This window comes from Asparagus officinalis, chromosome 4, assembly GCF_001876935.1.
Source record: "Asparagus officinalis chromosome 4, Aspof.V1, whole genome shotgun sequence".
Taxonomy (NCBI): domain Eukaryota; kingdom Viridiplantae; phylum Streptophyta; class Magnoliopsida; order Asparagales; family Asparagaceae; genus Asparagus; species Asparagus officinalis.
Genome location: NC_033797.1, coordinates 137988898 through 138000372, shown reverse-complemented (window position 1 = coordinate 138000372; position 11475 = coordinate 137988898). Strand labels below are relative to the sequence as shown.

At 34.5% G+C, this 11475-nt stretch overlaps 1 protein-coding gene across 3 annotated transcripts in view; it reads right to left on the bottom strand.

Moving 5' to 3' along the window:
* The window catches only part of LOC109839515 (protein SHOOT GRAVITROPISM 6), a 78651-nt gene that overhangs the window by 32383 nt on the left and 34793 nt on the right, over positions 1–11475 (bottom strand). For all 3 annotated transcript variants that reach the window (XM_020407975.1, XM_020407976.1, XM_020407977.1), the window contains 6 exons: positions 9705–9794; positions 9184–9305; positions 5860–5989; positions 5707–5786; positions 4489–4624; positions 1073–1154 (listed from right to left, as the gene is read on the bottom strand). In XM_020407975.1, the coding sequence (XP_020263564.1) occupies positions 1073–1154; positions 4489–4624; positions 5707–5786; positions 5860–5989; positions 9184–9305; positions 9705–9794 (640 nt within the window). The remainder of the gene's footprint in view (positions 1–1072; positions 1155–4488; positions 4625–5706; positions 5787–5859; positions 5990–9183; positions 9306–9704; positions 9795–11475) is intronic.

Sequence of the window (11475 nt, the reverse complement as noted above, 5' to 3'; positions counted from 1 at the left end):
CCTCAAAGCTACGCTTTGTGAGATTCAACCAAATCATCGTATATGAGAGAATCCTCTCATATGACACACAAAAAATCTCAGCCATGTGAATAAAGGAGAGAGAATCCCTCATAGCCACACTTCGTCAGATTCAACCAAATCATTGTATATGAGAAAATCCTCTCATATGAAATGCACGCACGCATGCACACACATGGTACCTGGTAGGTTGCGTAATGTGTAGATGACAACTAGTCAAGACCACAGGAATTTTGGTCAAATCAGACCCATACTTACTACACAAAACCAGCATCATGTATCCAAATACATCATAGAAACAATTTTTTTATCTCAAGAAAGAGTTTGATGTAGAATAGCCTGTTTACAGTGCCATTTGCTATTTTGCCAAGTTTCAGACAAGCTGATTAAAACTAGAGAATTCCTTTATAGGGCTTAAACGACTCACAAGAACAGGGAGATCAATACAGCATAGTTTATCGCACAAGGTACAAAGTATAGGCAATGTACAATAATAGCGAGTTGTAATGTGAGATCATACACAAACTCCCTCAACATGACTATTCTCCATTTGATCAACTTCCAAAGCTACTATGAGCTAAGTTGCATTGGTACAGGTACTGATACAGGACACAACAAATTTGTCAAAGGTAGGGCAGGGGAACACGGCTATACATATGTATGTTATGTATATTATGTGTATTAAAATTAATAATTTACACAATATCAATATTGTTTTATCATTCACATAAGATCTAAATAAGAAATAGATGTACAGTGTAGAATATAGTCCAAGAAATGCATGAAGATTGTTTTAAATTTAAACATGTATTATATAACTGAGTATATGCCTCAATAAACGTACGCATATATTCAAGAAGTTTCCAACAAGTTCGTTACAGTTACAGGTACGGCTTCTGATTTGAAGTCATCAGGTAACATAGACTATAAGTATCACCTTTTTAAGGATATTACTACCTCAAAGTGAAAAACCGAAAAATTAACTGACAAAACAAAGAAACAGGGTGTGATAGACAATAAGGGTCTCCACAACAATGTAGGAGAAGAAAGTGACCTAACAGATCGATTGCAGTAATAACAGCTTGTTTTGCAGTTGAATGTTCCACGTGCAGGAGCCGTGAAAGCATATTGGTCCCCTGTAAGGAAAAGTTTTAAGTACATAACAATCTCATTCCAAATACAATGTCAAAAGCTGCAAGAGAACAGAGATGAGAATCCTCAATGTTTCCAATACAAAAGATTATTTATATAAGCTGCAGAGAAAAAAGAGAAGACAAAGTTATTATTCCATCCAACCTTAATCTATCTTCGATCTATACTTCTATAAAAGAGGATTGCTACGTTGGAACTTTTGATTTCCTTTTATACCCTCTCAATTTTACCCTAATCTATCTTCATCTACTACCATAAGGATATTCAATCTCTTTAGCAGTCATTTCCTTTGTATGAAAAATGATTTTTGATATAGTGGACCCCCTAAAGTTTTGCCAGTTGAGAGAAAAGTTCTGTTAGTTTTGAGATAATTGTTTAAATTTAACATTAAAAACTAATTTAATAATATCCATTAATCTATAACTATATGTGCAACGCGCGTATAGCATACTATCCTCTCTAAAATAGAGGTTGGGAGAGTTACATAAACGGGTGTGGATACTGACCCAATTACCCAAATACCAAAATAACTAAACTTTTAATAATTTCTAACGTAAGCAATAGATGTGAAAGGTGTGGCCATGAATAAATTATGCAACAGAGTACAACCTTCATAGCATATGCATCATATGTGCTCAAACATGTGTTTGTGTGTGGCTTTTTGTGTGTTTTTGTGTGCTTTTGTAAATACATTAGTGATAAAAAGAACATGTTGCTTAGGCAACAGATTTTCCAATGTGGCTCATGCACGATGCTACATATGTGTCTTATATGTTTGGTCGACCCGCATAATGCACAATCGAGTTGCATCTCACACTCAAAATATGCACTCTCAAGAAAAATAGATTTTCTAATAATTTAAATATTTGAAAATATTTAAAAATTCCCAAAATATATGAAAAACTGGGGGAAATGTGATAAATTTCAGAAGGATGCAAAAATACAGCATTTTATGTGTATGGGTAACAGACAGTATAACCGAACAAATTGACCATAAGTCATAAAAATATAAAGTTTACAATATAACTAACAAAGCATAAAATTTATCAAATACTAATACCAAACAATAAAATAGAAAAGTTAACATCACTGAAAGTGAACTCACCTCTCTTTTTAGTTTTTATGTTACATCTGGCTAAATGTTAACTTGTAGTTTTGAGATTACTCATTTCAGTGTAGAAAATAACGCATTTCATAACGCAAAATAACGCTTAATGTAACGTAACGTTACGTAACGGTGGAAAATAACGCACGAACAAAATAACGTGCGTTATTTTATCCATAACGCACGTTACGTAACGTGACGGCGTAACGTTTTATAGCTTAGGTTATTCTGTCAATGGCTTTGATTGCTTTTGAAAAAATTTGAACGGCTGTGATTGAGTTACTTATTACATTCAACAAAACCCTAAATTAAAGTCGTCACCTCCATATAAATTTCTTCTTCTCCAGATCTAACTCGTCGTCTCCCCCAAGCCCTCTCCTTCTTCTCTTGAACGCGAACGAAGCGTGAGCTTCGACGGTTCGACCGTGTCTCCTGGATCTCCCTTCTCGTCGTCCGCCTTCCCTTCCCATCATCTCCTGGATCTTCCCGCAGTCGGCCTCCCCTTCTCCGCACGCGAAATCCAGCGCTCCACGCACCACATCTCCCCCATCATGCTTGACACCACTCTCCCGCCGCCGTCGTTGGAGCCGTTTCTCCCCCTTTTCACGTCGTCGTCGAAAGAGGGTGACATTTTCTATCTTATAAGCCAGAGGTCTTCTCGAAACCCTGCTTTTTTGTTTTTGATTTTTTAGTGGAATAGTTATGTTTCTTGATGCATATGTCCTCATTAGTGTTTTTATTGGAGAAAGATCTATTTTTGTGAATTTGTGATGATATATTGATTTGCGATGATTATTCATATTTTTTTAAATAATAATAAATTATTTAACCTACGTTAAGAGTTACGCTATTTTGTGTTTTGCGTTAACCGGAGGTAAGCGTTACGCTATGCGTTATCGCTATTTTTAACATTGCTCACTCGTTCAAAGATTAGATACCAAAAGAGTAGAGAGAAGGAAAATGTCGAAACTTGTAAATTAAACCAAACAGAGAAGATAAAAACAAAATAAGACGCACCTCTTACATGACTATTGCCCGGAGTGCGAAAAATTAAAAAGAAGAGTTCTCTTTGAATTGAGGAGAAAGATAGATCGGTGGGGTATTAGTTTAATAATTGAATCTAGCCCCCCAGGGTTTTGTTTAATTGGTGCAATTTGTCCAATTTTGTTGTGTTTAATTAGGCAATTGATAGGTTAAAGAAAAGAAAAATGCATAATCATTTGTTTAATCAAGTATGCCAATGCATAATCCACATGTAAACAGTTGTTCTTTGTGACCGCAAAATGGAAGTGCACAGCCCTTATTAGGTTTATGCAGCTGCATGGACGGCCATCTAGGTATTCATGTCTTTATAGAGAAATTATTAATTTAAATATGATTTCTTTTCTAGGCTATTTTTAGAACTTTTTTTGGCCACAACTAAGCTAGCAACTGCGGTAGGCCAACGCAAGACATCGGTCTAAAGTATTGATCAAAATTATAAACAAAATTCGTCATGAAGTCAGGACGTGGGACGCTACTTGAACCGCAACCCAGGTTCAATCGTCCCGGATTCAAGGTGATTCAATCGTCCCGGATTCAAGGTGGAAGACGTCCCAATTCACCAACTCTAGCAACCCGATTTAGAATTCAAGCCGGTTAAAATTTTGGCAAACAATAACTCTTTTTAAATAGAATAGACAACCAAAAAACATGAGAATTTAAGCAATGAAGTATGCATACTTTAAGTGCACATAATTCTCACGGTTCTTCTACCATTACTGATATAAACTAGCATATTTTTTAAATTTTACTATCGCAAACCGAACATAATATGTACCATGTTCCCTAGTGTACCATAACCTTGAATCTGATTCCTATGAGTGGATAACCACGCTCCCATACTCAATCCATGAACGGGAACGAATAGGGTTCCATGCAACTATGGGTCACCAGAACCCTATCCAAACGGCATCTTAAGGTATGGGTTGGAACATTGTCAGGATAGGATTTGATTACTCGGGGCATTCTGTTTTGTGTATATATATGATGAGAAATCCAAATCAACAATTGTTTTTGGTTTAACAAAATTATTATTTGATTTTAGCAGAGTTGGGCGTTTTAGTAGGATGGAAGTATTTTTGCGAAAGTAAATACCAAGAATGCAAATTCAGGTATAGGACATTGAATCTTAATTGAAGAATAACAGGAGTTCTCCAAAAGCAAAGACATACCACAAGAGCATTGATTCTAGCTTCTATAACAGTTGAAGGAGCATATCTCGCAGCATATCCGTACATTAGAGCTAAAGCAGCATATATATCATCAGGATCTTCACCTCTAGCTCTACTTGAGAAGAAAGATAAGAACCTACACCATAGGATATCAATGAACAGTCAACACTGCAAAAGTTTTGAAACTTGAAAAGATATGTTTTATAAGGAGAAAAAATAAAGCATGCATCCGGAACTTTATATACATTCATTTATATTACCACAGAACAAGGCATTTGTAAAACAAGGCCAAGCAAATATCACACGAAAGGATGTCAAACTCGTTATACATCTTGAAATGATTTGCATCACTTTCAAGGAAATGATATATCACCATAAATAACAATACAACAACTACATTGCAACTCACTCTAACTGGCTAAAAAAGCTTACGAATAGAAGTCCATTTGCAGCTTTGCCTATCTTTGGTGCGATCAAGCTAGCATGTGCACAGAGAAACGTAGGAAGTGATGACAAAAGTTTTTGCAGTACGGGACCTTTGTGGGTATGAACCTCTAATATATTATCTCATTACATGGCAAGGTAAATTTACCTTGTGGAAAAACAGTAAAGAAAACATATGTAAACCAAGGTACAAAGTATCAATCAACACCAATATTTAATAGAGCATACCATATCGAACCTTAAGTATGCTGATATGATTCAGATAAAGGCGTCTAATATCGTCAATTACATTTCTCTTGTGGTGCTTGGGTGAGTATGTATACATATGTAACTGGCGAGGAACAGTGTGTCATTCCAGGTTCTTGCCAGGTGTGATACTAATTTGTCACACATCTAAACACACTAATTTGTCTCATATCTGGTAACACAAGTTTGAACTGCAGCCTTTACAAACCCGAGCCCAGCCCATTGACACCCCTAAAATTGTACAAGTCTTAACCCCGTCTACATCATTCATGAGCTACGGGCAATAAGCACAACAGAAGAAGGCACATAGTGCAAAGTGTAGAACGGAAAGATGGTACAAATGATAAGAGCAAGAAGTAATATGATGAGGAAGCACAAGAGAAAAACATTACATATTTACGACATGAATGATAATAACGACTACAAACAATCCATATTAGCATTCAAAGATAGATTTATTCTTTAAACAATGTTTTATACACCATATAACATTAATCATGAAGGGAAGGCAAGAAACACTAAGGGTACCTTTGAAACCTACTGTGTCCAACATTATCCAGTATTGATTTAAGTTTTTCCAGTACAGTATCCAGATGTGAAGCTGCTACCTGCAAGAAAATTCAATAATGATGATGAAAAATAACATCAACAAGCAAAACACAACTCCTATTACCAACATACCAAACCCATGCCTTTGGCAAGCCCCAGCCTATTTACAGGTAAAGATATGTTAGCTTGTTTATACATCGAATCAATCTTGTTATGAACATAGATTCTGTCATCAACTTTTTGGAGAAGCATGCCAAGGCATCTGCAAAAGGTAAAATAAAAACATTAAGGATATCCTGGAACCACAGCATGATAGAAACAGGAGCCTCAAAATAAAATCAAATTTCTAAAGTCCATGTTAATACCAGATTTTCCAAAATAAAAGCCAAACTTAAGCCAGTACCTGGAGCAAATAAGAGACTGAATCCAACTCGAAAGTAACTTATTCTCGCTATATGGTAAACACTGTTATGGTACTTCGTATACTAGTATATTACAAAATCCAACATTAAGCCAGCTGTGTGAGTTGAAATTAACAAAAAGCATGTTCCAAGTGTCCATGAAACCCCTCATGCACATATCAACATAGATAAGCTTAATTATGTCTATGTGTATGTGTGCGCATGTCTGTATTATCAACATTTGAAAAAGCTTTTTGAAGCAACTATGTGGCTCGCTATGAAGAAGTTTCAAGGATAATTGCTTCGAAGCAATAAATAAGTGATCCATACCTAGAAACAAGTGCCTCATCACTTACGAGCATAACTGGGTATGCGCTTTGCGTCACGTGAAGTGCTTCAAATCTTTTTTCAAGCAGACTTCAAGATAGGATACTTCTGAATAAAACTAAAATACTACAATCTCTTCATTTTCCTTTCGCTGCTCATAAGAATTTTCCCTTCTTTCTTTTTCATGGAATTAAAAAAAAGGTGACTAATCACTTGTAGGTATGATGCTTTGTTAGAACATTTCTTTCTTTTTTTGCTAATTTAACTTGTTCTCCAACAAGTTTGGATTTGGTTTCTTGCATCTTAATTTGTTTGGATGGGTTTTAAATTCATCTCAAGCATTTGAATTTTTCTCTTTCGTGAGTTGTGTTTATTTCCCTGTTAATTTTTATAGGGACACTTTAATCATCTTTTTGCTGATTTAACTTGTTTTTCAACAAGTTTGAATTTTAGGTTGGTTTCTAGCTTCTTTGTGTGTTCAGATGGATTTTATGTTTTGTCTCTAGCATTTGATTTTTTTTACTTCTGTGAGTTTTATTTATTTCCGTGTTCAAGTTTATCTTGACTCTTGAACCAATGTAGCAGCTGAGCTTAGTTTCTTATTAATAAACTGTTAATTTAAGCCATATACCTTCAATATGACCACGTGACTAATAAGATATATATCTAATACATGTAGCTTAGTTTACTACAATTGTGTTTATACTTAGCATATTTCATCCTTCCTGACTGTCCAAGATCTAAATGCATCTATTTGTAAAATTATTACCCCTCTATCTATTACATGCTTATAATAATTAATTTATGAGGCTATGTTTCATGCCTTGCATCTTATGTCTCACTTCATAAAAGGATCCAGCACTTTGCCTTGCACTTCCACCTTTTAAACAGTCCATATTATACAATATACATGTTCTTATGTACATGTAAGGCATTGATGACCATATTTAGAGCCTAAGTTAAATGTCCACCTCTACTATTACAATCACAAAGGAACACGCCTAATGTGGCATCCATCATCATGTGAGACATTTAAAAGATAGGAATGATGAATGGTTGCATTTCAATAATCCTCTGTATCTATTCAAATATAAACCCTTATAAGCTAGAAAATAGTAGTGAACCCACACTGCCAAAATAATGAGGATGCTTGGGAGGCTTAATTTTTTAAGCTCATAAGTTATGTTAGTTTTTGGTGGCTTTTGATTTCCATGATAAATCTTTTATAAAATTTGTATGGGTAGAAAAGTAATTCCCTTGGTCAAACCTCGTTTATTTAGTTGAGCTCATAAGCTAGTTTTTCAAATGTTAAGTAACCTTAGCTTTTTTAAATTGAGCTTAAAAGCTAGCTTAAAGGTTACTTAGACCAAAAAAGAAGCTATGGCAAATATTCACAATGCGAAAAACATACACATATGACACACCAGATAAAAATACCATAAATGTCCTCTTTAAATGCTATCCTTTTACATAAGCAACTAAGGTTTTTACCTGTAAGAAGTGTACCCATTCATGTGTACAGTGCAAACATCCCTCCAAACTAGTTCACGGCAATAACATAGAAATGGCAATAACATAAAAATATATGCACGTGAAACTATAGTTTATGCAACTCTACATAGTTGACATAACATGCCTTTCTGTCCATAGGTGATTTGCATGCACAGAATATTTAAATATATTTAGTTAAATGTAATTCATATATCTTCACACTTGAAAAAAAGGCTTCATATATCTTTACACTTGAAAAAAAAGGCTTTCACACATATACTTCCCAAACTGAAGGTCATAGCACTTGTTCTATCACAATATAAAAAGTTAGCTCATAAGTTCCTGCAAATATATCATGTACATGAATATAGACTAATAAATAAGTGACTCTTTTATCTTTTCTCTCCTTTTTCAGTTGTACGCCTGTGCACTTTTTTCGTTTCTTATTTTGTTTTGTGTGTGAAGGGTGAGGAGGCGGTGTTTGATGTCTTCCTATGTTGGTCAGGTCTTCTTGAAGAGTATGCAAGACTTGTGATTATTTCATGTTTTGCTTAATATATAACACCTATTTAATATTTCATAATGGTAAGTATGCATGTATTTGTGTGCAGATACTATCATGTGTATTTGTGTGCAGATAACTTGGTCAGGTCTTCTTGCAAAGAATGCAAGACTTGTGATTATTTCAAGTTTTGTTTAATATACGACACTTTCTTAATTAATATTTCGTAATGGTAAATATGCATTTATTTGTGTACAGATACTATCATACAAGGTAAATGTATTGACAACACACACATGCACGCACATTTATTTGTGTGCAGATACTGTCATACAAGGCAGCACGCAACTAATAAACAAGTTGAAAGACACGTGTGCACACACGCCGATGCACACCCGCACACAAATCTGTGAAAACATTGGAGTGGTGAGGGTCAGCTTCTACCGTGCAACCAGCAGGGTTACTCCATCTCTTGATAGCTTATTTAGCACAACGAGTTGTCACCCGATACATATTTTTTAATGTGTATGTGTTTGTGGATGTATCTCTGCATCTGTATTTACATATCATAGATATAATTATATATTACTAGCAAATGTCCATGAAAGCTGAAGAAATAAAACATCAGCTGGAATGTATATAAAATAACAGGAATAAGCCAGCATAAGTATGAAAATATAGACATTTAAAGAGTAGTCATCTCCGCTGAAAATCAGTACAAAATGATCCAAATACCTATGTAGCAGTGCTGAATGCTCATCATCGGCGGCATACAGGTTATACTGTCTTTCAAAAGCATTGCCCAAGGATATGATCCATTCAGTGTCTTGAAGGACATCCAGAGATTCTGACAAGAACTGCCATTAAATAAGAATCAGAAGTAAATATAAAACCACTAATCAAAGAAATTTTTTTGTTGGTTATGTGGTGGGAGGAATTCAGAAGTATTTTAGTAGGACATACAGAATAAAAATATCCACACAAAAAATACTCAATTAGAAGCATATCTCCCAGATACCTGATCACTGATCAAAAATATTAGACAACTAAGATGTAAATACCATGTATCACTAAATATTAAAAAGCATGTAGCATTTAGTACTGCACGTCTGAATGGAGAAGTTTTCTACAAAGGAAATTGTAACTACAAAGAAAAAATATTGTGCAACATCCACCAGGAAAAAATATTGTGCAACATCCACCAGGTTCAAAGTCAAGAAATCAGTAGACTATGAAAATATATAAACCAGACTTACATTTATAATCATATCATCCCAGGTCTCTTGATATGAAAGATCCTGCTTTAAGTCTTCAGGATCACTGATATACACCTTCATTTTAGGTACCTACTTGCCCCATGAGAACTATAAGATAAATGTATGAACAGAAATTCTACACATTACTATAGCAGAGATAATTTCTGTCCAGAAGAAAGAAGTAATAAGACAACCATATTACTTAATATCAAAAAAATAAATAATAAATACTTATACGAGAAACAAAAAGAAGCACTGCTCATTTCAAAGAAAAATTTCACAAAGCAAGAGTTTTAGCTCGTATGATAACAAAGAAAATAAATAACAAGCATCTTATGTAAAGTACTATAACCAATAGGTCCAGAACATGACAAATTGAATCCTGTAGATACATTTATCATCGACTTGTCTTAAGTAAATATTTATTAGAGATATCCATATATTTTAGCCCTACTCAGAAGAAAGCATATTTTGAAGCTAGATACATGTGTAAGTATAATCCTTATAGAAAAGCCAAACAATGTAAGGTTCAGGTCATGATAATATGTTTGACCATCACCATCGTTATGAATTAATAAAGAAGTATACTAATGTGAATCACATGAAGATTTATCGTATATGATCTTGGAGGAAAATTCTTAGTTTAGTAAAATCATCGTCTGACACGGATTGAAGTTACTTCACTAAAAAAAAATTCTTTTTTTGGATATTCTGCTTTAGTTAGCTAGAATTCATGGATTTTAGCTTTGCTAAGAATTAATTTGTTCAGGATTAGGAATTTTAATGATATTTCAATTTGAGCACTTTGGTGCATTGTTTTTTCAGTAACTTGATTATCTTAGAAATTTACTGTTTATGTTAATGGACTGCATGCAAATTACTCCCCCAACCAAATTCATCTGTTATTTCTGATCCCTCCTCTCCAATCCATCTGTGACCAAGGTTTTAAATGTCGGTTATCGGGGATTTATCGGACGGTCAACATTCTTATCGGATAGCGGAAATCGGGGATATATCGGGGATAAATAGTATTTATCGGAGTAATATACTAGCAAATAATAAACAAACATAAGCTTGAAAAATAATATAATGTTAGTCAAAATGGAATAATAAACTAGCAAATAATAAGATAACATCAAGAATGAAGAATCATCTACGCATCTACATAATTATTGTTTAATCATGAGATTCATAAACTAACTTACTAAGTTGATATTTAGTAGTTATGAGCCATTATCAATATCCATAAACAAACATAAGCTAATCACCAATCAACCAAGTTCCAAAAGCAACAAATAGTTCATAATTTGTAAACATTCAAAGAGCAAATCCAAAAGAAAGCAAAAGCTCCTAAATCCTACTTATCGGCCGATAAAACCGATATTTAGAGCCTACTTATCGGCTGATAAGTACCTTTATCGTCGATAACTCGCGATAAACCTCAAAAAACGATAACCGAATAAAAATCCTACTTATCCTAGCGGAAAGCTCCCAAATCCGATAACTCGGCGATAATATCGGATTATCGGCCGATATTTAAAACCATGTCTGTGACCGCCTATAATTACTAATTATCTCTAACCTTTAGAATATAAACTTGCGCTGTTGCTGTTGCCAGTCTAGTACCTCCGCATTGCTGCTGCAGCTCCTTTCTGTTACTACTGCAATTGTTCTGACTATTGTGGCTGTAGTTCTACAGAACAGTTCACACATCCTCCCTCCCTCTCCTTCAAGTTTCGGAGCAAGATCCCAAATCTTAGAAAAATGTATC